The sequence below is a fragment of the Rissa tridactyla genome, chromosome 3 (assembly GCF_028500815.1).
Source record: "Rissa tridactyla isolate bRisTri1 chromosome 3, bRisTri1.patW.cur.20221130, whole genome shotgun sequence".
Lineage (NCBI taxonomy): Eukaryota > Metazoa > Chordata > Aves > Charadriiformes > Laridae > Rissa > Rissa tridactyla.
The window spans coordinates 114,753,498-114,776,066 of NC_071468.1; the positions used below are offsets into that span (position 1 = coordinate 114,753,498).

The 22,569-nt window shown below is 37.2% G+C and overlaps 2 protein-coding genes across 4 annotated transcripts in view; one reads left to right on the top strand and one right to left on the bottom strand.

Moving 5' to 3' along the window:
- VSNL1 (visinin like 1) overlaps positions 1–1,933 on the top strand; it is a 92,160-nt gene extending 90,227 nt beyond the window's left edge. For both annotated transcript variants that reach the window (XM_054196155.1, XM_054196156.1), the window contains exon 4: positions 893–1,933. In XM_054196155.1, coding sequence (XP_054052130.1) covers positions 893–1,090 — 198 coding nt within the window. In that variant the 3' untranslated portion in view covers positions 1,091–1,933. The remainder of the gene's footprint in view (positions 1–892) is intronic.
- A 779-nt stretch (positions 1,934–2,712) lies between these two features.
- The window catches only part of SMC6 (structural maintenance of chromosomes 6), a 39,253-nt gene continuing 19,396 nt past the window's right edge, over positions 2,713–22,569 (bottom strand). Inside the window, exons 18-29 of one of the 2 annotated variants that reach the window (XM_054196154.1) lie at positions 21,921–22,081; positions 20,034–20,169; positions 19,030–19,110; positions 16,959–17,129; positions 15,103–15,240; positions 14,198–14,343; positions 12,452–12,577; positions 10,659–10,764; positions 9,095–9,247; positions 7,265–7,362; positions 5,788–5,902; positions 2,713–4,725 (exon numbers count right to left, since the gene is read on the bottom strand). In XM_054196154.1, coding sequence (XP_054052129.1) covers positions 5,794–5,902; positions 7,265–7,362; positions 9,095–9,247; positions 10,659–10,764; positions 12,452–12,577; positions 14,198–14,343; positions 15,103–15,240; positions 16,959–17,129; positions 19,030–19,110; positions 20,034–20,169; positions 21,921–22,081 — 1,425 coding nt within the window. In that variant the 3' untranslated portion in view covers positions 2,713–4,725; positions 5,788–5,793. The other variant, XM_054196153.1, reaches the window with a different exon arrangement.

Here is a 22,569-nt window from a genome sequence, read left to right on the forward strand (position 1 = left end):
AGCCCTCTGATCATCTTTGTGGCCCTGCTCTGGACTTGCTCCGACAGGTCCGTGTCCTTCTTATGTTGGGGGCTCATGACATTACATATATTGCTCCTATACTGACTTGTGCCTAAGTGGTACGAGCACCCTCACATTGCAATAGATGTAATCTCTGAGCATCACAGCGAGCACATACGTGCACGTAAGCTTTCCAATATTAAGAAGTAATTTTTTTCCCTGATGAAGGGATTAACCATACGAACAGCACAGCAAAGGATTTACAAAGCCCATCTCAAAATCACTTGACACCCATGAAATTACTGGTTGGTAGCTCGAGTAGCTGAAGCCTTACTGGAGATTAACTTCAGATTACAGAAATTTACAGGGATAACGACACACAGTTTGAAGTGAGCTCTCACAGATGGGCTTTAAGATGACCACAGCACTAACAGGAAGGGTAAAGTTTACCTCCCTTGTCATCTGCAGGCTACTCGCCACAGTAGTTAATACCAGATTTTGCTCACATCTACGCACAGAAAGCTATTAAAAGGTGACGACTGCTAAAACTGATTTTTCAGAATTTACGTGAAGTGTTTCAATGCAGTGACTAAAAGCCAAATAAACAGTTGATCCAGAGAAGAGGTTACAACAGTTTTGCCCTGTCAAACAGGACGCCAAAGAAATTCATTCCAGGATGCAAAATGCAACCACCGAAATAAATCGACATCTAAAGAAAGTAAAACGCATTCTTGCTTATTTTAAATATATTGACAACTGATTCTAAGAAAAAACCCAATCTTTAGGGGAAGTGGCAATCGTTTTGTTGCTGGAATATCTTTCCAGAATTTGATCACATGAAAAAACCAGGTCAATTCGTTTGTTGAATTTTCTCTTTGGTTTCTTTCCCAAGGCCATCTACAAAATGGTGGGCACTGTGATAATGATGAAAATGAACGAGGATGGTCTGACGCCTGAGCAACGGGTAGACAAGATCTTCAGTAAGATGGATAAGAACAAAGACGACCAGATCACACTGGATGAATTCAAAGAAGCTGCAAAGAGTGATCCTTCCATCGTATTACTCCTGCAGTGTGACATTCAAAAATGAGCTTGTGTACGACGCGCCATAGACTGCACAGAAGTTTAATGTTCCATTCAGTTTGCAGCTATTTCCACACACACACACAAAAATTTGCTTGGACTACCTATAAATGGACTTGCTTCTTGTGTTTGAAACACTTGTGTGCATGAGAATGTCATTTGCTAAAGAATTTTAAAAGTATATATTATAAAAATAAACTGCCACAACGTGATGTGTGCAATGTCATTTCATAACAGCCCTGTTCCTCTGAAGCCTGTGCAGCCAGTCCTGCGCTGCGGTGAATTATATTATTTATTGTTCATGTTTTACTGATGCTAGCTCTGTGTCTCCTAGCCTGAGTAATGTTAGTGACACTGAATTCCCACGGTGATGTTAACTGTTTATTATAAGCCATGTCACCATTCTGCTGTAAAGTAGTACTGGACAGACGGAGGGGACGAGCTCCTCGGCTCCCGCGTCTGCTCCGCACACGTGCTTGTATTGTCAGTGGGTATAAATGTACTTCATTTGCATGCCTTTTAGGTTTGCCTTAATTCTTACCTCATTTGCATCCCTTCAATCTGGAAAGAGCTATGTCAGAGGAATGCAGTATTAAAAAAAAAAAAAAAAAAGAAAAAAAAAAAGAAAATCCTGCTAAAATGATCCCTTTAAGTAAAAGTATATATAAATATATATATATATAATGTTTAAAAATATTGTTTTATTGGAAGTTTAAAGGTTTTATTGGAAGTGTATTGATCTTTGCCTGAATTTTCAAAAGCTTCCACAGAGGTTGCAATATATATGTCCCAAAATAAATTTATAACATTTGACCTTTTCCCCTAATTCTTATTTCATGTCTTCAGCACGGCAATAGGAGGAAAAAAAAAAAATAAAAATTCAGTCTCTTTAATTATCTGTCACTGTACTACATATATATTTCATTATGAAAGCGTGACGAAAACTTCTTTGCACTCACTCACTCACTCGAAGAGTCACATTATACGAAACCAAAAGTTGTAGTTCTCGTATTTACCAAGAGAGCAGCCGCTTCTCCTCCAAGATGCTGGCGCTGAGATTCACCCGTGTCCTGCTAGCCCTCTGCTCACACGGCTTTTGAAGCCAGCTGGAAGTCAAATACAGTTTATTTGCTTGGCCTAAACCTGGTCTTTTAATGCTTTTCCCTCCTTAAACCCTATGACAGTAAGCTACCCCGGGTTTAATATAAACAGACTTGTTGTCAAAAATGGTTACCAATAAATTAACCGTAACGTACGATGGCTGAGAAGGGACAGGGAAGAGAACCACCCTCCTCCTCAATTCCACGTGCATCAGTCGAGTTTGTTGCAAGTGCAAGTTCTGCGCAGCCCCGGGAAAGCATCGAGAACTCGCAGACGGCAGAAATTGCAGATAAAAATCCTTCCTTACACCACGTTTCCCAGTTGCTTTAAACAGTCGGTTGCTTACAGGATTACCAAAAAAGAATAATATGTCTGAACATCTTACAATTGCATGTTTGATATTTCTTCTTTGCCTTATGAAGAAATGAGACAGTACGCGTAATAGCTAAAAATCAGACAATAAAACATGACACAAACCAAGTCATTCTCTGTATTTTCAAATTTTAAAAGTGAAGCGCATCTTAAAATTGAGGGGGAAAAAAAAAAAAAAAACAAACACCAAAAACCAGTTTTACACATTCTGCTAACTAACATGGGGGCGGCAGGGGGGAACACAGAATCGCTTGTTGCCACAACCACAGCCATCCTCTCATATTTAAGTTTCTTTGTATTCCAAATGAACAGCAAAAGGCAGAAGTTTCAACTACATTTTCTAATACCAGAATTTGACTTGGACTCCACAAGTGATGTTCTCAGCAAACGAGAGAGGGGTATGCTTTGTACCTTCGGCTGCCGCTTAAAAATAAACCCCTCAGTCTGAAAATGTTACATACTTCTGAGAAGATGCCCATTTTTTTTTCCCCCCGCTTAGGCTTAAATTACAAGCTGTAGAGAGGATGTTGAATATTCCGGGGAATTTATGCCGCTTTGGTTTATAGACACTTATTAGAGAAGCAGTACCTCATTCTACATTCCCCTGCACCTTCAATTCATGTGGCCGGACAGGCTCCATTTACTGGAGTGCAGCGTTAAGCAATGCACTGCCATCCAAAAACGGCCAACGGCTCCAACACAGCCACCAAATGTAACATCGGGACTGCAGGTCTCCCTATGGGAGCTGCTATGGTAAACTCTGTTTTTAAACTATCAAGAATAAGATAGCTTTGAGACCTTAGACGGATCACTGCAAAAGTAAGTGCCTCCAAGCAAGTGTTTCGGTAACTGTTTATTCAGAACTAATCCTCTACCATGAAAACAGCTGCTTATAAAACACGGTCAGGCACACGTTTGCACCAGGTACAGTGGTAGATTAGAATAAATACAATATATTCATCTGATCCAAACATCAGAATCGTTGCCAGCTGCTCCAATATTTCAAGTAAGTCTGTAGAAAATCTGGGAGAAAGTTGCAGCGACAGCTCAGTAGGAACGCGAGAAGCTCTTTTCTCCGCACAACTCATTATAAAAGTACTAACGAAGAGAAATGCTTGCTTTTATCTCTTGCCCCTTTTTTTTTTTTTTTTGGAAGCTGAAGAAAATCATGAGGAAATAACGCTATGCCACTCCCTCATTTCATACTGTACAAGGGTCTGAAACAGTCCAGTTCCATCATAAAATCGAGTCAAACTGAACATGCAGCTCATCGTCATGAATAGCATCGAGGGCTCCCACTGCAAACTGGGCTTGTGCTCCAGACAGGTTTTGCCAAGTGCGCACTTCACATGGCTTCCCTCCACACACACTATTTTCACAAAATCCTAAACAAGTTGTAAGTATCTTTAATATATATCTCATCAAATCCCAGGATTATGGAATTGTTTAATTTGGTAGGGACCTCCAGAGGTCTCTTGTCCTGCTTGAAGGAGGCACAGACGACCCCGAAAGCCTCCAAAGACTGAGATTCTACAACCCGTCAGGACAACATGCTCAAATGCCTCAGGAACAATCCCTCCCCGCGGTTTATCCAGCCAGAACCTCCCCGCTTCAATTTTTGGCTGCTGTCTGGCTCTCTGCTGCCACCCGCTTCAACAAAAAGGTCTCTTTTTGACGTCCTGGAAGCTGCTATGAGGCTGCTGGCCCATTGCTGGGCTTTCAGAAGAAAACATCTGAAGCCTTTAAAAGATCACTAGACTTAATTCCTACAGGTCGAATGCACTAGAACTGCTGCTAGCTTTCTCAGTCTACTTCCTTCAGTTCTTACCTAGCTTCCGTATGACAGAGATACGGACAAGTTTAACAGACGCTTGTGGAAAAACTGAACAACGCTGAAGATCATGAAATACTGTGCGGTGGCTAAAACCGAATTCAGCTGCAACAGCGAGTTAAAACTTACACCGCAATGAGGTTTTATTGAGGAATTGCTATTCGGTAAATAACTGTAGAAACCGCTGAGCTGTTCTCGGAACAGTCTCATTGGCTTTTGTATCCCCATAATGTTAAAAAAAAAAAAAAAAGGGGGAAAAAAAAAAAGAAAAAAGTATGTCTAATGGCTGAATTCTAAAAAGTCATTGTTTTTGAAGAGCTCCCAACAATTTCAAGTTCCTGGAGAAAGGAGAACAGAAGAGAAAAAAAAAAAGTTAATTTGGGGTAGTTTGAAAAATCTGGTTCTTCTTTGTCCCTCTTATCCCCAATAAATGCTTGTATCATTTAAATAAAGCAAATTTATTTTATTTTAGCTGCTCTAGTACAGGCCCAGGGAGGGTGGGAGGGGAGGCGGGGACACCCAACAAAACACAGACCTACAATGCTGTAGAAAAGTTACTGTATTATTTCCCAAAACTCTTATTCCACTTCATTCCTCTAGATTGGAAGGAATTCTGTCACTTTAGTTTGTTATAATGTCATTATTATCTACAGACTTAGTCTGTCCCTGCAAACGGGGACTGTGCAAGAACTTCGGTTATTGGCATTAAATATCTAAATTTATAAAGCCACAATTTGCTAGGTTTTGTAAAGTTGTGTCCAAAGAAACTCAAACTCTGCCCTACAAACTACAAAGGAAGAAATAAAAGCACTTTTTACATGCCCAGAGAATACACTGCAAATAAATTCGTCGCTTCTCTAATTATGAAAGTATACGCTATAAGCACTAATAGCTTCTTATGTTCAGCTGCTGTCGTTCCACTGGCAAAAAAATGAACCATGTTTTGCTGCATGTATTAATTAGCACACGGTTAAGAAATAAAGCAGAGCTGGGAAGAAACCAACATTTTTAACTTAATGCTAATTTTAAGTGTGTAGAGACACTAAAACATTACCCCAAGTATCAGTTCTCAGTGTTTATTAAAATACTACTCCATAGTTATTCAAAACATATTTCACCTTTTCCAGAAGGAAAAAACAGAACAACTGATAAAAAAAAATTCTACTAGTTAGTAGTTAAAAATATCAACTGAACATTCAGGATTTTCTCGTCATCAAAACTGTGCTCATCCTTGGTCTGTACACAGACAGTAACTCTTAAAAATAAAAAAATACAGGACCCTCTTCTTTTCCCGAGAGTATCTAACAAAAGATGCCCTTATCCAGCATCAGGAAATAACAACTTTACACACATCATTCATTACACATTTATCCTCAACAGTATGCCGTAGTTTTACACACAGATACTTATTGATCATCCTCTTTGTCATTCCTTTTTTGGAAATTCAATGTCCTTTGGCCTCTTTCAGGGTCTTGCATTCGGAGGATTCGAATACGGGAACTCAAAGGCAGAGAACTAAAAATAAAGCATGCATCATTTAAACAGTGTTTCTTCACAAATTTTAATATTTCTACTTGATTCTTTCCATTACATATTTTCCCTTAAATAATTCCATCTCTTTTCTTTGTCAGTTTTAGAAAACAGCAACGTGGGGTGAAGTTCTGGCTTCACTGAATTGATACTGGAGCCAGACTTCAGTAAAAGCTTGAGGTAAAGACAACGACTGATTTCAATTATGCGTTTTCTAACAATTAGACTACCTTAATTATAAAAAAAAAAAAAAAAGGTACTTTATGATAAAGAAAAAGAAATAATGATCAAATACAGTTCATATTTGCCTTACGGATCTGAAGTGGCACACACTTTATACATATATAATCACACTCACGTCATACTAAGCATGAGCGAAGTTACTAAAGATACAATTATACAGGCTTCTCCGCAATTATCCTAAATGAATTTTTTCTGAAGGTGCCTGCCTACTTGTGTTATATTAAATGTTTGACGAACATGCAACACGTACCAGAAATATAACAAAACTAAGCTGCACTTGAATTCAGCTTTTAAACAGTAACTACATGTAAAATCCTTGTATGTGCATTGAATACAGTTTCAGAAACTCCCCACACAATGCATTTCACTTAAATAACAACACAATACCATTATTCTGCTTTTTATAGACTCTAGCAAGAGAACACTATTAAAAGTAAATAAATTTTATTTTGAAGACTGCTTAATTATCCTCCACAGGCTTCACTGATTCCATTTGGCTAATAGAGAGAAGAGTTGGCTGCAGAAAGTTAAGACAGTGACTGTCCCCTTAAGCTGGGCATGGCTTTACCAGGCATCTATATGGGGCTTTTGAAAGAATTTTGGGCTCCTAGATAAAAAAAACGAAAACAAAACCACCAAACAACGAAGGAGTAAGTTATCAGTTTCTAGATTGGTGATATTAAAAAAAAAAAAAAAAAAAAAAGGAAAAAATCAACTCGAATTACAAACATCTTGAAAGTACTGTAGTATTCATAGGAAAAATGCTAAGTCCTATGTTAATTTTGTGATGGGAGAGGGAGTTGCAGGGCTAAAAGCCACCAGGAGCCTACTTTACACAGTAAAACATTTCAAAAACCTGTTCTACTTCAGATAAACTGATTCAAGTCCCACTGAGCTACCGTATTAAGAGACATTACATAAGGAAGAGTGAAAAGCCTATTAAATTCCCAGAACCATCAGCAATGAACTGCTTAATTGTTGATGTTCTACCGCTGCAAGCAGCAAAATTCCTTTCTCCTCATATTTACTTTTTTCAAGCTATAATCCTTGCAGTGCAATTTCCATGTAATTCTTGTACGAGGAAAAGTAACACAACAGTATTACCTCATGTTTTGTGGGGTTAGCAAAATGAACTGCCGATGATGCTGAGAGTCAGCCACCTTCAGAATCATATCCATTGCAATTCTTCTGTTAACCATGTCCTAAAGACAAAACATTTATCAGGTAATGGTACCGACTGTGTGCTTCACTGGCCTATCATTGCACAAATCAGGACAAATGCTTAAGAACAAATTCATTAGATAATATATTAATAGAAAAACCTATCGGAATTAATTTATATAAAGCTTAGCTAAAGAAAAGTCTAATAAAAAACTAAGGTGGAGAAACATCAGGGTTAAATTCTCAAAGCTATAAATTACAGTCTTGGAAATTCTTAAACTCTACTTTTTCATATACATGCACAACAGAAAGCTTCTGTTGGAACGATCACACACTCCCACTCACGATGTTTTTCTATAAGCTTTGATATACACGTAGTACTTCATACTTTATTGGTATGCTGAGATGAACTGCATTTTAGTAGAATAATGTTTCCTATAAAATCCTGCCTCAAAATTACCTGAAAGGATTTAAGGGTTGCATGAAACCTAAGATATTATGTGGCTTGTTTTTATGATGATGATTATTTTTTTTATTATTATTCTTACTATTTTGAACACAACCTTATGCATTAAGCTTACTGAAGAAGATGTGTAATGGAAAGCCATTATTAGCAGGGGTTAACCAAAGCTCTGCTTCTATGCTTTATTAGGTGTGAAACGAGGTATCTCCCTTGCAAACATGCTGATGGAGTCCTCTTGTGGTGGGTCTCCAGGATAGCACCAAAAGTAACTACAGAACGTGGAAACAGTAAGGTTGCGCTTACTGGCACAGCAGTGGAAAGACAAATTGTGTGGAATTACTTACGGAACAGACAAAATGGAAGTTGTCTGCAGAGCTTACGGTTCTGAGTATCCACCCTTTTCTGGATGGATGGATGAACTTCTGCACAACTAACTTGTAAAAGAGGACCTAAGCTTTGGAAGTCAGCTGAAAAATGACTGCTTGACCACCTTAAATGCATACTTTCCTTTTGGAAATTCTTTATACACAAAGTATATTATCTTGTTTTCCTCTCTAGGTCTGGGAGACTCAGCAAATAAATCCATTAATGGAGGAGGGAGACTGAAGGCAAAATAAAATAATCAACTCTGTCTCAGAACAAATTCTTTTCTCAAACCATACCACACTGTACATTAATAAGGAGGAAATAAAAATATATTAAAAAACTGGTTAATCACCTATCCAGGGAAGCTGTGCACAACGATCAGGTTGATCAGTTTTAGCTGACATTAGTATTTACTGTTCATTATTCTGCATTGCAGCATCCTGGAAAGATGCTAGTGGATGAAGTACAAAACAAGTTTCTGAGGAGCAATAGTGAACTCAATTGCTGCACTTGCTCTGAAAAAAAATCCCCTTTGATCTCAAAACCAGTAGAAGCCAAAGCACATGCTAAACCCAGAACTGTCAGAGCCACATGCAGAGACAATCTGTGACAAACACAGTCACAATGGCTGGGGGAACTAATAAAAAGTTATATTTTATGATTTTTGCACTGAAATAAGGTTTAAGTATGTAAAGTAACATTGATGCTCATAGCTCTGGGCACCAACTTCAGAAACAGAATAAGCTTCAAAAGTCACTACACAAAGCGAACAAAGGTCCCTACCAAGTTTTGGGTTGGGGTTTGGGGGTTTGGTTTGTGGTTTTTTTTATTTATTATTTAGAATTAACTATAGTGTTTTAAAATCTAACCAAATACAGGTAACAACTCAACTGTTTCACTCATTTATACAAATCAGAATAGCAAATGTAAGTTTAAGTTTATACCATGTAGACATCAAATTCATCCAAGCATCTGAAAGGAGATTCAGTAATGGACCACAGAGAGAGAATGAAACAAACGGTTGAGAAGGAACGTTCTCCTCCTGATAAGGATCTCACATCATTAAGGGCAGCTTTGTCTTCCTCTCGAGGCTGAACCTTGAAATCAAAACATTAGAGCCATTTTTAAGCCTGAAGTAGAAACTTACTAACAGAATCGTAATTTTACCAGCAAACACGTTTACACAAGAACAGATAGAGATCACTTGAGAACAATTTTATGCACTTCACTGCCACTGCCAGTCTGGAAGGGGATGGCCCCTAACCATTTCATAGCACATTTCTAGGATCGCTGCAACTTTCTCCACCACAGTAAAATACATTGGACAGACTGAATGACTCTGCCAGTGTTTCCTTATTCAATTCTCTATTTTTAATAGCTATTAAACAATGTTTAATTAATATATACCAGTGTAGTTATATTACAGTAAAATTCAGTGGTTACCAGCCACAACAGAAAAGCAGGTAATTGATTTATAGCAGGAGTTTAAAGGAGCAACGGTTTGTCACTGGTAATACGTGAAACGTGGTGAACAGTTCTTTGGCTCCATTGATTATGATGACACCTTGTGGCACTTCCCCTTTAAGATTAAACTTAAGCATTTTCTTGTCCTGTTAATCACGTTACTTTTAGCGAGCTAAGCGGGAAAATAATTATTTTGGTGTGGGGTCTTTTGGTGTTTTTTTGGGGGGTGGTGGTGCTTTTCTTTTTTTTTTTTTTAATTTACCTTCCTTGACTAAATGTAGATCTCTTGCATGAGAAACATGAAACATAAGGTATTAAAAAAAAAAAAGTATTCTGATAAAGAAAAACAGGTAATGACTTGGTATTTTATGGACTGAGTTTAAGTTCCTCAGATACATATCCTTCGCCTGTTTAATTGTGTGTCAACATGTATTTGTATTGTCACTACACATTTTTGCCCTCAATTCCTAAAACTGAAGTCTCCCACAAGAAAAAACAAGTAAACACCCCCACGACTAAAACTTTTTGGGATATATGTTAAAAGACACACAGAAAAAAACATAATATTGAAGCTTTCAGCCATTAGAAGTTGTTTTAACAACTAGAGCTATTATACAGTCACACAAATAAAAGCAAACTTCCTATCAATGAAATACGAATGAGTAATTTTGAAAGATTGACTAGGATGAATGGCTGGTGAGTTCTTATCCTCAGAAAATCATAGAATGGTTTGCGTTGGAAGAGACCTTAACGATCATCTTGTTCCAAACCCCCTGCCATGGGCAGGGACACCTTCCACTAGACCAGAGAAGATGACAGTCCAAATTTATTCCATGTAATCCAGCAACCTGCTCATATAAGATGGTGATACGTTTTTTGTTCCTGCTTGTTTTCAACATCCTACAATTTAGCATATCACATTCTGGAGAGGGGAGAACAACTTATTCTATCCTTTGTAACACATGTTCTAGCAGCTGATATTAAAAAGAATTTAATATTTCCATTACATATTATGATAATTAAGGTAATATTAAAATAACTTACTGTTATTGAAAGTGTCTCATTCTTGTGATCAAAAAGTATTTTTCCAGAGCAAGCTCGAATACGTAATAAATTGTCAAAGTAGAGTTTGCATCGTAAAGAAAGGAGCCTTAAATCAGTTAAATCAAACAAACAGTCATTAGGTCAGTTAGTTTTAAAATACACTGAAAAGTTACAGCAGATTTTTATCAACAGTTGCACATCATAATCTTGAATACTAAGCCCTGCTCCATTAATAACATTTTCTCAAATCAATTATGCTCTCAAACAAGTGACATTTGATACTGGATATAACAGACAGTCACTGACACAAAGCAACCAGGTAAGAAATGCAGAAGTACAGGCTTTACATTTTCTGGAAGTCTGTTTCAATTGACAATAACCTTTTCATCCCCTTCTTCCACAACTTCAATAGAAAATTATGAAATTCCATTGCTTTCCTATCCAGTATTCGGACTGCACAGTAAGGATAGAAAAGAATTTACGTGGACTCTGGTAGACCCCAGGATATTAAATTCCACATGCACCCTTCCCCCCGCCAAGTTCTAGCATGTAATTCCCCAGTAGACAACACACCACACTTACTTCAAGAACGAACTATGGTTCTTTAACACATCTTAAGAGTGGGATTTATTTGGACTCTAGGAACAAGATTCAGTTTGACACATGTGGGCCCCAAAAGGCAAGCATCAGATTCTGCAGGCAAATCTTACCCACTAGTATTTCTAGACTTCCACCTGCAAAGGTTGGTATTCTCCTGATCATTACTATCTGTCGGAATCACACTGGCACTGCCTCCAAATCCCAGATCAAAAAGTACAAAAAGCAGAGCCAACACAGATATCCCTCAATTTCCGCTGAAGGGAATGGTAAGTGACAAAGGGCTGCACTGGAAAGCGGACCATCGGTCCTTTCGAAGGGAGGCCACCTCAAAATCTTCATTCATAGGTTCAGGATACTAATGGACTGAAGCAAGAAAGGAAGGGTGCACCCCCAGTATGGACACTCCATGACAGAAGCAGCTGACAAATTGCAGAATCTGAACAAAGATCTTGAAACTTTTTCTGCACAGGGAAAAGAGAAAGTGTTTGGCCCACAATGAAATTACATGAGGAGCACCTAGGAGTCCTGGTGGACAACAAGTTGACCATGAGCCAGCAATGCGGCCTTGTGGCCAAGGTGGCCAGTGGTCTCCTGGTGTGCATTAAAAAGAGTGCAGCCAGCAGGTCAAGAGGGGTCATCCTCCCACTCTGCTCTGCCCTGGTGAGGCCACATCTGCAGTACTGTGTCCAGTTCTGGGCTCCCCAGTTCAAGAAGGACAGGGAACTGCTGGAGAGAGTCCAGCGCAGGGCTGCACAGATGATCAGGGGATGAAGCTTCTCTCTTATGAGGAAAGGCTGAGAGACCTGGGTCTGTTTAGCCTGGAGAAGAGAAGACAGAGGGGACCTCAGCAACGCTTATCAGTATCTAAAGGGCGGGTGCCAAGAGGATGGGGCCAGACTCCTCTCAGTGTGACTTCAGTCAGCATAGTTGAGGCCTTTTGGGTGAAGCAAAACACAGCCTCCACTGAGCATGTTGTTTTCCCAGCTGTCTGTCCAGGCTGCCTCTAAACTGTCAGGCACAATAATATTGGATCTGGGAGGAAGATTAAGTTAGAAAGACTGCTGCGAATACCACTTTAAAGATATCTCATTCTCACACGTCTGCTCTACAATTTTCACCCTGGAATATGGGCACTTACTTACATCAACACAATAGTTTATCTGAAACATGAAATTACAGTGAAATTAACTCACCTTAAGAATTGCGAATATATTTTGAATCTCTGTGTCATTATTTCTTCCAGCAACATAATAAAATTCTTTAAATTCTTTACTTTACTGTTTGCAGCCTTATATCTTTCTTTTGCGTCATGAAATTGCCTGTTTTAATTAACAGAAGGTTTAGGATAAACATGCATTAAATTAAACCCAAACTATGGTTGTAAATGCTAAAAATCAATTTGATAATCAAAACATTCAAATAAAAACTTTCTTGTGATGATCAATGTGAACCTAAAAGCATTTGATGAGTCAAGTAAGATGCTGTTCACAAATGAAAAGTGGTCGAAAAAATAAATTTTACTTTATTTTTAATTCTTTTGAAAAAAAACTCTTACACCAAGAAGAATGAATGACTGGGCTCCCCATGGTCAAGAATATCGAAGGTGAGTGATTTGTTGAAACGCTGCAGTCAAAACCTCAAGTAATTGCCTAATTTATGCATTAGTTATGCAAATCGGTGCTGTTCAACATCTTCATCAATGACACAGACAGTGGGATCAAGTGCACCCTCAGCAAGTTTGCTGCCGACACTAAGCTGAGCGATGCGGTTGATCTGCCAGAGGGACGGGATGTCATCCAGAGGGACCTGGACGAGCTAGAGAGGTGGGCCCGAGCAAACCTTATGGAGTTCAACGAGGCCAAGTGCAAGGTCCTACACTTGGGTCAGGACAACCCTCCTTATCAATACAGGCTGGGAGATGACGTGATAGAGGACTTGGGGGTACTGGTGGATGAAAAGCTGGACATGAGCCAACAACATGTGCTTGCAGCCCAGAAGGCCAATCGCACCCTGGGCTGCACCAAAAGAAGCATGGTCAGCAGATCCAGAGAGGTGATTCTCCCCCTCTACTCTGCTCTTGTGAGACCCCACCTGCCGTACTGTGTCCAGCTCTGGAGCCCTCAGCACAAGAAGGACATGGACCTGTTGGAGCAGGTCCAGAGGAGGGCCACGAAGATGATCAGAGGACTGGAGCACCTTTGCTATGAGGACAGGCTGAGAGAGTTGGGGTCGTTCAGTCTGGAGAAGAGAAGGCTCTGGGGAGACCTCATAGCGGCCTTCCAGTACCTGAAGGGGGCCTACAGGAAAGCTGGGGAGGGGCTGTTTGCAAGGGCATGTAGCGGTAGGACGAGGGGCAATGGTTTTAAACGAGAGCAGGGGAGGTTTAGATTAGACGTTAGGACAAGTTCTTTACAATGAGGGTGGTGAGACACTGGAACAGGCTGCCCAGAGACGTGGTGGAGGCCCCATCCCTGGAGACATTCAAGGCCAGGCTGGATGAGGCTCTGAGCAACCTGATCTAGTTGAAGATGTCCCTGCTTACTGCAGGGGGGTTGGACTAGATGACCTTTAAGGGTCCCTCCCAACCCAACACATTTTATGATTCTGTGATCAGAAGTACGTTTAATGCTTATTGCATCACAGAACAACAGTGAGTTACGTTCACACCCCGTAGTCGTATTTGGGATACTATCTCATTATTGGTAACATCATATATACACATATAGTACAGACACTGTCTAAAATCACTAGAGGGTAGTTCAACACTCCTAAGCCTGTTCAGTACTGGCTGACTGAGCAATCAGCACAGCATGTTTTCATACCTTTGTATATGGTTTAAGTACTAAAAACACATATAAATTTGAGTCAACAAGAAAACTCTTCTTTCTCCTATCTTTTCCATCTTACCTGAACAACTTTAGATGTTAAAGATTACTTACTGTACTATTTCTTCTCTGTTTCCATGGCGATCATTTTCTGAATTTATCCTCTCTCTCAAGCGATTCATTTCTGCATCAAGGCTCTTAACAGTTCTGCTAACTTCTATGCGCTCTGAGTAGATTTGCCTAGCTTGTGCAATTTTTTCCTAAAGCAATGTTTGAAACTCAGTTAATTGTTACATTTTTAAACAATCCATTTCATGTTCACAACAAATATTTTGTGCTGTGGAAAAACAAGGTCTACAAGGAAGAACAGTGTTTTTGTATCATTCTTTGCATACTTATCACAGCAAACCTAGTTATCATTAACAATTTTTCTAACAACATTTATAGGTAGGTAGTTATTTCAGTGCTAAGAACTGTATCCCTCTAAGATCTTTAACACGTTCACAGTTATTTAGCTAACACAGATAAATAAAGAACCAAATTCACCATAATTAAATAGGACAGTCTTCCAAAAGTCTTTGTGGATGTGATTTCAGACTTACTTAATAAAGCTTGATTAGATAAATCTTCAAAAAATCAGGTATGAGGTCTGTACAAGGAAAAGCTTAGCATCCAAAAAACCCAAAATAGCATTATTCAATTTAACTTGAAATACAAATTTTAAGGTTAAGTCATTTTAATCTTTTCATTGCAGAAGAAGAGTCCTAGATGGATAACCTCTAACTTACCTGTCAAGACAGAAATGGTGCTCTGCCAAACAAAAAGAGGCCTCGATTCGTTTATACAACATTACTTATACTTGATTTAGATACAGTCAGCTTAAGACGTAGATGAGAAAATACTCAGTGCGGCTGACTATTAATACGGTCTGTGTGTTGAACAAGTGGAGTGATTTATTATTAAATATTGGAAGAATCATGACCACCTGATTTCAATAAATAAAAAAAACCCACACCTACCTCTAATTCTTTTTCTTTGGCAGCTAGTAAATCTTTATGTCTTTTTACGCAAGCCAAGTGTTCTTTCTGCTTGTCTTCATAGTGCTGCAAACGGCGTTTACTGTTTTCCACCTCTGAGTCAGCTTGGTTTAATTCATCCTGTTTGGAATAAATCAAGATGTGGTAAGTGAGCTGTTTGGGGTAGATTCCTAAGCATCTCCCTAATGCCTACTGACTTACCACAGTAATTATGTTGGTTTTAACACTGTCTATTTTATTTTGCTTTCAGTAAGGCTACTCCTTTTAAAGTCCAAAAGCTTTAACAGCAAATTATCAGAAAGTTTATACTCAATTCTGACAAGGACATAATAAATGCCTGTAATGTTTTTAAGAACTGTATCTTGAGGGTACGTTTTAACGCTGGAAAAAAACCCATCCTTTCTCCTAAGCCTCCAAAAACTACATTTATTTTATACATCACATTCTAGCCAGAACTTCTGATGCCCGTGTGACAGCCAGAACTGCATTTCAGTGTGAAAATTCAGTGTCCCGCTACACCTATAATACGATGTAGACAATAGCAACTTCGATACTACGTAATTGTTGATACAGTTGAAGTGACACTATCTTTCCAGAGAAGCAAACAGATATAAAGAATGACATACATTAGAAGACAATTTTCTTCCTAATCCCTGACAACTAGATGGCTCATCTTAAAAATAAAACACAACCCCAAACCAAACAAAAACACTGCAAAAAAACCCAAACCAAAATAACAAACAAGAAAACCAAGCATCACCAACAATAATGGATGCTCTTAGCTTTTCCCTAATCCTGCATTAAAGCCATAACTTGCTATATGTCAGAGTTCATTAAACAACTGTAGAACACATAGCAGTACATCTAATCTAAAATCCTTTCAGGAATTTAATTGTTGCCCTCTATTGCTTAATAACAAGCAATAATATTCTAATATTCTGAATAAATCTATTCTATTTTCTTACATGGTTCTTCTTTTTAGATAGAACATATCTTTAGAATTTCCATATTAGACACAGTATAACTAATATATTTAGCAGTTGTTTTCCTTACCTGCTTCCTTCCTCTTTTTGTTTGCTCCTGCTTTTTTAATTTGGGCAGACTACATAGCAATATACAATTTAAGTGAGGCATATAAGAAATTCCTATAGCAATCTGTCCAAGTTTTTCCTCATTCTATCCTTATACAAGAATACTGTAAACATTCTGGACTGTTATTTCCATTATCCATTTTCAAAACATTAGTTCTTATTGGCAACGTGCCACTGCCTTCCGTTTACCAATATCAAGTTTTGCACGTCCCTACTCTGCTATTTATATTAAGACTTGCTAGTTCTCTGTGATTTCCAGGTATCTTCAGTTGTCTTGAATAATTAAATCTACGTATCAGTACCTTCCATGACTATGCAACTTTATAGAATGACAACCATTTCATACAGAACTTCAAATGCTATTTGGAAAACCGATCAGGTATGAACATTCTTAGCCAGGCCTTAATCAGAACCAAACAAAGAAGCCTAAACAACAAGTGAGATGCGTTAAAAAGAAAAGTCAAGGAAACTATTTTTTCTTTGTTATCAGTCCAGGACTAAAAATACCTGGAAACAAACTCTATTTAAACATAAATCACTATAGCATCTACCCTTAACAATCAACATCATCTTCAAAATATTGCCAAGCATATTTCTTGATATGCTCTAGATGGAATGCTCTATTTCCATTTTCATAGACAGATCTTAAATGTTTCAGGAAGGAGCACAGTCTTTTCTCCTTTTAACCTCTTACCCCTTGCCACATAAAGGGAACAATTTAAAAATACAATATGAAATTATCGCTACCTTAATTGGACCGGCAATTTCTTCTACTTGATGAATTTTTTCTCTCATTTCTTCAAATTTTTTTTCAGCTACCTGAAGAATATTTTTTAGTTCTTCCATTTTTCTGCTTTGTTGCTGCATGTCTTTTTTTACAGTTTCCATTTTACCCTTATTTTCTTCAGCTTCATCTTCCTGTCAAAATACATTAAAATGTACAATAATAGAAGGAGACACACATTTGCAAATTACCGTACAAGATTTTTATTATCTCTATCAGGCTACAAGATTACATGCCGTACTCTCTAACTCTAATAGGAACACGAACAGCTCAATGCAGTTGCCACCAAAGCCCAAAAGAAGAGACTGACAGATCTTGTAGGAGACCACTAAATCGAACTGCAAAAGTGGAACTTCCTAATTATATAACTGAAAATTAAGGGGATTAAAATATTTGGGAGTTGTGATGAAAAGACTAAAGAGGTTAGGATTTTGTGAAGACTTAGTCGTGAGAATATTTTGCTACAGCAATTTTTTTTATACAAAAGAACATGGTAACTTCCCTCTGGATCTGTGACAGGGTATATACATTCAGTATACAAAGGAATACAGGAAGAGTAAGTGGATCATCACTGTTCCCTGGACAATTATATCATTTGTAATGAATTTTCATCATACATACTTTCTGATTCAAAAAGATAAATATTCCAAAACCTGGGAAAAATGTGTAAATGAACCTTTGTATCTCTAAGATTCTTTTTCACAATCACACAATTGTGAAAACCAGCTAGCAATGAAAGACAAATACCAAGTGAAAGAACAGCAATCAATACATAGTAGTGGTCAGAAAGCGCAGAAAACAGAAAAACAACAAAAATCCAAGAAAGGAATAAGGAAAAGCAAATATATAAATCTACCAGTTGTGTAAGACTATTATCAGAAGCAATGGTAAAAATTTTGAGGTTCAAAAAGCAAGTATAAGATAATTTTCAAACAGGAAGACATTCTCCTACAAAAAGGTAATATTTTTCCATCTCACCAAAAGGATAAAGAATATACTTTTTTTTTAAACCAACAGAACTAGATAATCTGGAAAAGAGAAACCCTATAAGAGTTCACAGAATCTGTAATGATCCCTTACTTTGAGTAATTTTTGAAATGTTTACTTATACGCAGGCATGTGCACACACGTGGAAAGACAGACCACTGAAAAAGTGTGAGTTTGTGCCAACATCAAAAGTAACAAAAAAAAAAAAATTTCGGAGCAACTTAGCCTCTCACAGATAGCAGATAAAATAGTGGGAATACTGGCATAGAATTTAACTGAAACAACTAAAGTCAGGATTATTATTAACATCTATCAGCATGATTCTCAGAACGTAAATCTTCGCCAACTATACGTTAAATTACAGAGTAACAGTTGAAATTCATGGCCACCATCATGCAAATCACAACAGATTATCACACATTTTTCTTCTGTTCTTGTGTACATTTTAAGAACACATGGAGAAACCATGGTACTACCATGATCCTTCCCTAGAGCGGTATATGAACTTTAAAACTTCTGCATGGTGAAGCTACAACAAAGCAAGAAACTGTGGGTTCAGGGCAGAGCAGCAGTGCTGTGACATAAATTATGCTCCAAAGTGGCCTTTACCTATGGCTTAGATGGAACTACTTCTGACCTCCAAACCTACAGCACCGCTTCTCCCCAGCCAGAGTTTTACAGCACTGCAGGTCTGGATTGAGGAAAGAAAATGCATGGAATATCCCTTTACAAGACCACCTTACCTTCCACAAACCTGCAGTGCTATTGGTTTGAAAAAGGGCAGAAGTAAAAAATAAAATTAAAAAAAACCAACAAAAAAAAAACCCACAAGAAAAAAAAAACAGTCAAACAAAAATTCACCAAAAATAAATAAAATCATGCCATTGCCATAATCGTAGAGGTCCTGTAAAGTGTTACATTCTTCATTATATATCCAACTTGTACAGTAATTTAAAACCTACAGTGTTCGCTTATTTCAAAACACTGACAACATTAAAAGACATTATTTCATATCCTTATTAGACATAATTGAGAATTTATTCTTACTAGTGTACGGATGTCCACTGATTGGTGTTCTTCCATATTTTCAAGATCTGCTATTTCTGCAGTTGTTGTTCTTATTTTTATCTGAAAAGAAAAAGAAAATAAATATTCTGGAGCTTATCTAAAGACCAAACCTCACATTTGTTCATTTAAGTCAACACAGAAAGCAAGATATTTGGTCTTTTAGTTTCATCAGTGCCTACAAAAGTCAGAACTCTTCCCACTTATGTATGGAATCCATTTTTATAAGACATAACTTGTTCTGAAAGTCACATACACTTTAAATCATTAAGTATTATTGTATTTCCATTTGACATGACAGTTGAATAAAATATATTTTATTTTTCCTTCAAATATTTATCTTTAGCAATTTGAGTCCATGTGCCAGTTTTTTTGCTACTTGTTATTTGTAGTTTACTGAATATAACCTTATATAGTATGTATTATCTTACAGTGTGTAACTGTAACATCATTGGCCATGACAAATATATATCCTACTTAGAAGTACAGGAAAACAAAGAAAGAAGACTATGAGTTGTAAACTAGTTTATAAAGAAATTAATATTAAGAAAACTTGAAGGTGAATTATTCAGCATATTTAAATAGTTTAAGAGTATAAATGAAAAGCATGAAGAGAAACAAGATGCTGGAAATGAAGAGGTAACCCTCAACAGAAATAAAGAAGGGGGCAGCAGGGAAAAGAAACTTACATTAAATATTGCAACAACTTCCTATTTGTGTCAAAAAAAGCAGTAGAAATTTGCAAGATTTAGCATGGGGGGTGGGGGGGGGGGAGGGAAGATACCATAAGGAAATAACAGCATATGGTAAGGTTGATGTGACCTCTATCATTCTGTCCTAAATGATGAAAACATGCTACAAAAGTAAACAACAAAAGTAAGGATCAACATTAAAAACTATCATCCACTCAAAATATATTGCGAAAGTCAAAGTGAAATAGGGAAAGACTGACCAGTTTCTAAAAATTAATTTTGTACCTATTTTACCTGTAGTTCTTTTTGATGTTGTCGATGACCACGAAGATGATTTTCATTCTGCTTAATCTCACTTTCAATGGAACGTAAATGTTGGTGAGATGCTGTTATCTGTGCCTTTTTGTTTTCAATTTCTTTCTCCAAGTGACTTTATAAAATAAGTGATATTGAGATATTATATATTACACAGATGTTATTTATTACACACACACAAAAAGAGAAATACACAAAATTCAATGCATGACAAGACAAAGGGTAAAAAAGCACACCCCCTACCCCCTCCAAAAAAAAAAAAAAAAAAAAATCTGAAGTTTGTTACGCATTGGAAGGTTTGGATGATCAATACAGAACCTCCAAAGCTCTACCGCAGAACTCATAGCAGATAGCTATTTGATGGTCCTAGTTCAACGCCTAGCGGATAAACCATTCATGTAATTTGAACCATCTGTAACCTCCGTTTGCAATTTTTGCCAACAGGCCACATGTTTGAACTAAACAGGGATGTTACTTCTAAAAATATTTTTGCATCCTGAAAGAAAACAAATACTTTGACTAGGACAAAACACTACCAGTCAGAGAGAAAATACATTAACAGAGATGTGGGAAGAAAAAAAAATTATATAGTCTCCTACTTTTCCTTCTATAGAAGGAGGTCATGTCCAGAGATTCCCATAATTAATTCTTTAAGTTTGTGGTAAAACTATTTGAAAAGCAAAACAAAGCAGTTGTTTATTATTATTTATAGATGGCAAAACTTTGATAGAGTCTTTCATCCCTGCAAAAGAAAGGGGAAGCTTTACTAATACTACTGTTAAAAAAAAAAAATAAAATAACGCAAAGGTTTAATCCAACTTTTCCTATAGATGCATGAAACGGACTGATTAAGTCTGATCCCAGAATCAGTGTTCAATAAATTGCATCTACTATTCCAGATAAATGAGTCATTGCTTTAGGCTACTTTCTGAAGAGGGGGAGGTGGGAAGACATTTTTCCTTTTTCGCTGGCCTACATCATTCCCCTGTAGCAATATTGGTAACGAAACGCCTGTAACACTTTGAAAGTCAAGATAATCTTTGAGTGAAGTTCATTATATACTGAGACGAACAAAGTACAGTTAACGGACATATTTAAGTCTTTTGAGTTTGCAGAAATAAATTTTTAACATTCAATTCAGTCTACACTATCAGCTATTAATACAATAAAGCGAAATATTTACTTAATATGCCTGTAGTATAATCTAAGCCTCAAAATAAAATATTCTGTTGTCACCAATTTGCTTGGTGACAGTTCAAGTTTTTAAACTTTGAAATACATTTGGCTTTTAAAACTACCATTTTGAAATTAATGAGAAAAAAATACAACTAAAAAATAAAATGGAGGGGCAAGGGAGGAGTCAAGTTTATCAGAGACACCCACCATGAGTGAAGTCAAAAGCCTGAGAAAACACAGATGCAAAGCTTGAAACCAGTAGGATTACGCATGCCAACGTAATTTTTGTTTGAATAATCAGGCTTCCTTTGCAGTAAACTACACTACCACTGTTCAGATATTAGATTTTTAAAAAAATAGCTTTAACTCCATACTCTTCTTCAGGAACCACAACAAAAAGGAAAGTAGCTAGATTTTCCTGGAGCATTCAGGCCAGAAAATCCCTAATTACTAAGCAAGATTTAAATGCCACAAGACAAAAAATACGGAGGTACAACTCAGGTTTGTACCTATCACAGAAAGGCATTGAAATAAAGAGGTTTTCCAGAATTCTCAACAAGGAAGTGTTAAGTCTCAGAAAGAAAATGGAGAGACTGAGTAGTAGTGTATATGCAAATAGACAAATATGCAATTCCACTATTCATATCAACATGCGCACTTTTTACAAATACGACATTACAAGATGCTAACCTTATTTCTGCTTCAACATCTTTGCTGAGGAACTTGGGTCTGAGGTAATCAGAAGAGTAATAGCGTCTTTCAAATACTTGATCACCTTCAGCAGTGAAAGCTTCTCTACAATTCTTTGGGGGCCGATTAAACTGCATTACTTCACGAGCTTTACGGCTACTCTGAAAAATACAACGGCCTTATCGCACCAACAGAAAAGTAACCATAATTAAAGATACCAATTCAAAACTTGTCTAGAAGTTCATACCCAGAAATACTTCCAACTCCTAATGAAAAGTAAGAATAACAGTAATGAAAGAATGTGAAAAAAATCTATAGTGTCAAGAATCTGCTTTTCTTAGTTGATTAAGACATTTATGCTCTCAAAAACCACCCACTTAGTTTAGCTGCCCATTTCTTTTATTCTATTACAAATTTCTCTAAATTGTAAGTTCTGTAGTCTAATCAGTCCCTTATAATTTGCTATGGGGAGAAAAAAAATAATAATAATAAAAAAAAAAATCACTAACCAAAAGGTCACTACGCACAGGTATATTTAACTGTCAAAAGTGGAATACGCATACAGGAAACAATCTTCCAAAGAAAGCGGTGAAGTATACGTCAAACAATATTCAATTAAAGACTAGGGAAACATGCTGGTTAAAAAAAA